General features: G+C 41.5%; 1 protein-coding gene across 1 annotated transcript in view; it reads right to left on the bottom strand.

The window, feature by feature from the left end:
- Positions 1-1,403: 1,403 nt before the first annotated feature.
- Positions 1,404-5,205, bottom strand: part of LOC106806015 (condensin-2 complex subunit G2-like) — a 17,054-nt gene continuing 13,252 nt past the window's right edge. Inside the window, exons 15-21 of the mRNA XM_014807841.1 lie at positions 4,866-4,982; positions 4,180-4,344; positions 3,721-3,820; positions 3,060-3,253; positions 2,373-2,519; positions 1,886-2,084; positions 1,404-1,603 (exon numbers count right to left, since the gene is read on the bottom strand). Of these exons, the coding sequence (XP_014663327.1) occupies positions 1,404-1,603; positions 1,886-2,084; positions 2,373-2,519; positions 3,060-3,253; positions 3,721-3,820; positions 4,180-4,344; positions 4,866-4,982 (1,122 nt within the window). The remainder of the gene's footprint in view (positions 1,604-1,885; positions 2,085-2,372; positions 2,520-3,059; positions 3,254-3,720; positions 3,821-4,179; positions 4,345-4,865; positions 4,983-5,205) is intronic.

Here is a 5,205-nt window from a genome sequence, read left to right as displayed (position 1 = left end):
CGATACCATTTGGGAGAGGGGGATCACTTATTCCCAACAGAATATAACCTGATAGGATATAGATTAAAGTACGTGTACCATATAAATAGATAGACATATCAGATATAGATATAGATAGAAATTGATTGAGATTGATTAGTAACAGATATTGAATGAAAAGGTATTTTCTTGGTTTTTCGTGTGGTTGATTCTATATTGTACATTATAACTGCTAGGTACTCGGTACATGGTTCCCACAAGTGTGAATTAATTTTTCAAAGACTTTTCAAGGACATTTCAAGAATATATGTGTATTTCAACCACAATCTGTGACAAGTAGTTTTAGCATTTTAGAGTCATCATATCTACCTTTTCATATATAAAGTAAAAATAGTTGTTTTTACACCCTAATTCAATGAGAGCAATCCTTTCTCTATAAATTTCTTGCTAATATTACTTGTTGAGCTGGTGAAATTAAAGATCTTCTTCAGCCCCGATCCCATGCATGGACAAAACAATTAAGGGCCAGATTCTCTTTGTCCCAAATCTTTACAAATAATAACAAATAATAAATAATATTAAATTTACTCAAAAATTCACGGAACAGTATCTGCTAAAACTCGTTTGTTTTCCCTCTTTTTAGTCATGGGTGGCATGGGCAGGGATCTTAACTATATGCTGACTATTATAAAAAGAAATTAATACGTACTCAGTGTATATTTTCCTACACACAAATTACACACAAACGGACACAATTGTGTAGCAAAACATGAACAGAGTAATAACTAAATATTAAAATGATGGTCTTAGCCCCCCACACCACCTGCACGTAACAATTAGGGACAAAACAAACTACTTTGGTAGAGTACATTAGTAGACAATGACATGTGAATTTTGGATGAAATTTAACATTTTTATCGAAGACTTAGAATAGGGTCAGTCAGATAACCAGCAATGAAGATTTGCTTTTTATTTTAGGTCAAAAATGTAAAATAAGGACTTGGACCCATTTCCAAGAACTTTCAAGGACAAAGGACAAAATTCAAGGGCAAAGGACAAAATTCAAGGACTTTCAAGGGCTGTGGGGACCCTGAGCTCCCAAAGCTATGGTAAAAATTATTATCCAATACTGCTCATTTATTCATTGTCTGAATATCTATATCTATAAAACCTGCATCTACACTACCAGGAATATTATACATCTGTTATACAAGTTATTGTTACATATTGTACATATTGCAATTATTGCACACAGAGAAACCATCAAAATGTGGCAAAACCGTCCATGTAAACAGTGTGCAATATTTTCAACTTTTCAGTTCATTTCATAGTCACTATACATTAATTAATATTTAAACAAAATATTTGCAAACAATTTACAGCAGCATCTTTGCGCACGCTAGACCGTACGCATTTGTGCTCTCCTAACACGTCGCAGCCACTGTATGGCTGTCTATGTGGGTCTGTGCAACTGCAATAGCAGCCTTCATCAGATCCTGCTCCTGCTGAACATCACAGTCATCCATGCTTTCTTCTTGTTTGTTAGCAGGCGACGCTACTTTGTTCAGCGACGCTAGGATGCATGTCATCGCATCGAGCAGTGCTGCCATCTTCTGGTTCTTTACTGTAATTTGGAAGGTACAACAAGATGAGCTAAATACCTAATCAGTGGGGACTCAAAAACTAACGCCTATATCCTTTTAGTAGCCTATTACGCAATAGTGTTACGAGTAAAGTGATTTTTTTACCTGAACTCAAACAACTAAACACAATAAAACACCAACAAGGATAAAAATAAACAGTAAACAACTGAAAATTAATTTCATTATATGACAAACCAAGTGTACCATCATGACAAGTGAAAAAAAACAGCCTAGCTAGTGTACATTGCACTGTCATGACTCACCGGTCTTGAGGACATCTATTAACAGAATGACAGCATAGTGCTCAGCCACTGTTTGGAAGATTCCCTCTTCCTGCAGCCAGTCCTGAAGCTGGCTCAGCATAGCCAATAGCAGCGATGTCCGCGAAGTGATGATGAGCAGGAAAAACTGTGACACGGGCGGCATTGCAGATATCGATGTGAAGCCTTCGACATGCTGTTCCTGTACAAACACATGAGCAATGAACACCTACGTACATACATGTTAGCAATGAACACCCACGTACAGACAGGTAAGCAATGAACAATGACTTATAGACAGGTAAGCAATGAACACCTGCATATAGACAGTTTAACAATGAACAGTTATGGGCGGATAGGTCAGCAATGAACACTTGCGTATAGACAGTTTAGCAATGAACAGTTATTGACAGATAGGTCAGCAATGAACACCTGCATACAGACAGGTTACAGACGTAGTTACAATACAGATGGCGCCAAACATTCCTACCTTTTTGACGTAGACTGCAAGCTCAGCAAGCATCGCCGTCAGTAATGTGCCGATTACATCGACATAGGGGCCGCCATTAGCATGCATGGAGCGTCGATGGTAGAGCAGGATCGTTTCCATGAAACCCAGTCGGACTTCTGCCATCAGCTGCAACGAAAATTACACGGATGACAACACCATCTATATAGTACGATCAGTGTATGTATCATGCCAGATAAAAGGCAAGTGGCTGTAGGCACACGATGTATGGGTGGCAAATTCGGGTGATTAGAAAAATATTTAGATTACAATTCACGGATAGGTTAGTCGTGAAGACATTGAACTGGCAAAGTAACCAAGCATCATTATTTACCCTGTCATACCTTGTAACCACATCAATGCGAGTGTAGCAATGAAATGTTAGTGTTGTTAAGTCATGAGTGGTCGATGTTGGGCAGATAGATAAGTAAAGTCTTAACTCACAACAAAACCACCCTTTACTCAGGTACAAACTAAAGTTGTATCCAAGAAGAGGAGGCAACCAGGTATTTCTCTTTCCCTGGTCAGCCTCATTAATATCCTCAGCATTTGGCCTCATAATATCCTCAGCAATCTACTTTGCAGTTTCAGCAAAGTACAAGAGAGCATTAATACCAGTTAGACTGGGTCGCAGCAGTGATCGCACGAGCGTAAGTTGTAGGAGCTCACCTGCTCTGCCTCCTCAGGTTTCCTCCTCACAAGCTTCCCCATCGTTAGCGTGATGCGATCGAGCATCGGCCCGACGAGGTGACCGCATCCCGCATCCCGCTCCTCAGCATCCGCCGCGGCTTCGCCACTGCACGAGACGTCTGCCAGCTGATACATGACGCGCACGATGGAAGACATTGCCTTGTAGCCATCATCTGCAAACACAACATGACGCAATGAGAGTGCTGCCTACAGTATTTCGAATACTAGCCAATACAATAGAGCGCCTACGATTGGCAACAGCGAAGGGAAGCCTGGGGTAGGGGACAGGGAGAGAAAAAACCCTATATACTGTATACGCCATATTTTTCGTGAATTCAGGCTTGACGGACAATTTCGCGAGTGGTTAATTTCGCAGTCGGTGAATTATGAAATATTCGCGTGTTGTTATTTTGTGGTCGGGGACGCATTCGCGAAATTCGCGTAAATTAAACCACTGCAAAATATACAGCGTATACAGTAGTAGTAAGGTAGAGGACGGAAAAGACCGGAGCTGGGGAGTGGGCAGATGATACTGGGTGAGTTTGCGACTGTGCTGGCGAAGTAATAAAGACAATTCTGCTGTGAATGGTTGTTCGCCTTTTTGGTTACTACGCAAGACATTCAACCCTGCAGTTCTCACCTGTCTGCATGATGGCTGACACAAACGTGTAAGTCTGCTGGGCAAACTCCTGATCACCTATTCCACACTGGATTATGTCAGCACTCATGTCCACAATCCCCTGCAACATTAACAACACAAAAACGTTAGCAGCCATTTTACCTCATAACAACTCGTGTACTAAACCGAGTAACAACAGTTTCAACAACTGTTGATCTAGCGATCAAGCTAAGCGAAAGTTTCCTGAGCTTATCTCGAGACAGCAGCAGGTGAAACGAGCCAGAAATGCAATCAGCAGGTGCTGGCAACAGCCCACGTGTCGTATGGGAAGGTTCTGGGTGCTTGGAAAATTTTGTAGACGTAGGACAGCTTGTATGTTCTGTTGTAATGCAAGGATAGGTGAGAATTGATCATCAGAATATCCAGAAAATCATCCATATACTACCTACATTCTGGAAGTAGATGTAGGCTAGATAGTACCTTAATAATGTCACAAGCCAAAGAATCATGACTTTTCTCTTTGTTGGTATCCACAGTGTCTTCCATTACAACCCGTGTATTGTCTTGCTTGAGAAAAGGAAGCAACTCTCTATCCGCCCATGTGAGAATTTCCTCCATAGCTGTCACAGCATTGGTGATTTTGTTCTGTTTGAATCAGACAAAAAACGACCTCAACAAAACATGCTCGTTGTCTCGTGATATTTCACAATCTGTGAAGGCTTAACTGATAACACAGTACCGCAACTTGATCGCACAGGTTCGGCGGATTACAACCAAGTTTAAACAAAACACATATAAAAACACACATACATCACTGCAGATAACAGTTAGAAGCTGATGTAGGCAGTCAGCACAAACTTACGCTGAGAGGGTCTATGTCCCCAGGGTACTGCCGGAACGTACCCTGGTACTATCTAATATGCCTGACCGTCCCTCGCCTACTCCACTAAGTAGTCTAGGGAGTCGCCTACGCCTACTCCCTAACCCTAACCATATCAGATAGTTACCAGGGTACGTTCTGGTATACCGGACCGTACCCAGGGTACTACTCCCTAACCCTAACCATATCAGATAGTTACCAGGGTACGTTCTGGTATACCGGACCGTACCCAGGGTACCCTCCGATAGTAACCTGGGGGACATAGACCCTATGAGCATGAACTTACGGTATCATGTAGCAGCACCTCTAGCTTACAGTACAGCGTTAGGGCGTCTGCTAGAGTCGCGTCCGATGCCAGCTCTGACACTGTCTCTGACTGCTTCAGCCTCCGCTCAATAGCATCCTGAAATGTAAGCGGCAGCAAGACAATAAGGATACAATAGATGAGAAAAAGACAAATAAAATCGATATAAGACAAGACAATAATAAATTGTATAATCTAGTTGTGATGGTATTGTGCTAGTGTGCAGCACTGCTACTGGAAATAATCATACACTTGTATAGCACATATACAGGGATGAGATTGGATATTTTAATTTTCAGCTGAAATTTTAATTAGCACACAG

This window comes from Priapulus caudatus, unplaced genomic scaffold, assembly GCF_000485595.1.
Source record: "Priapulus caudatus unplaced genomic scaffold, Priapulus_caudatus-5.0.1 Scaffold137, whole genome shotgun sequence".
NCBI classification, from domain to species: Eukaryota; Metazoa; Priapulida; class Priapulimorpha; order Priapulimorphida; family Priapulidae; genus Priapulus; species Priapulus caudatus.
The sequence above is the reverse complement of the archived record's forward strand: the minus strand, read 5'-3'. Positions and strand labels throughout refer to the sequence as shown.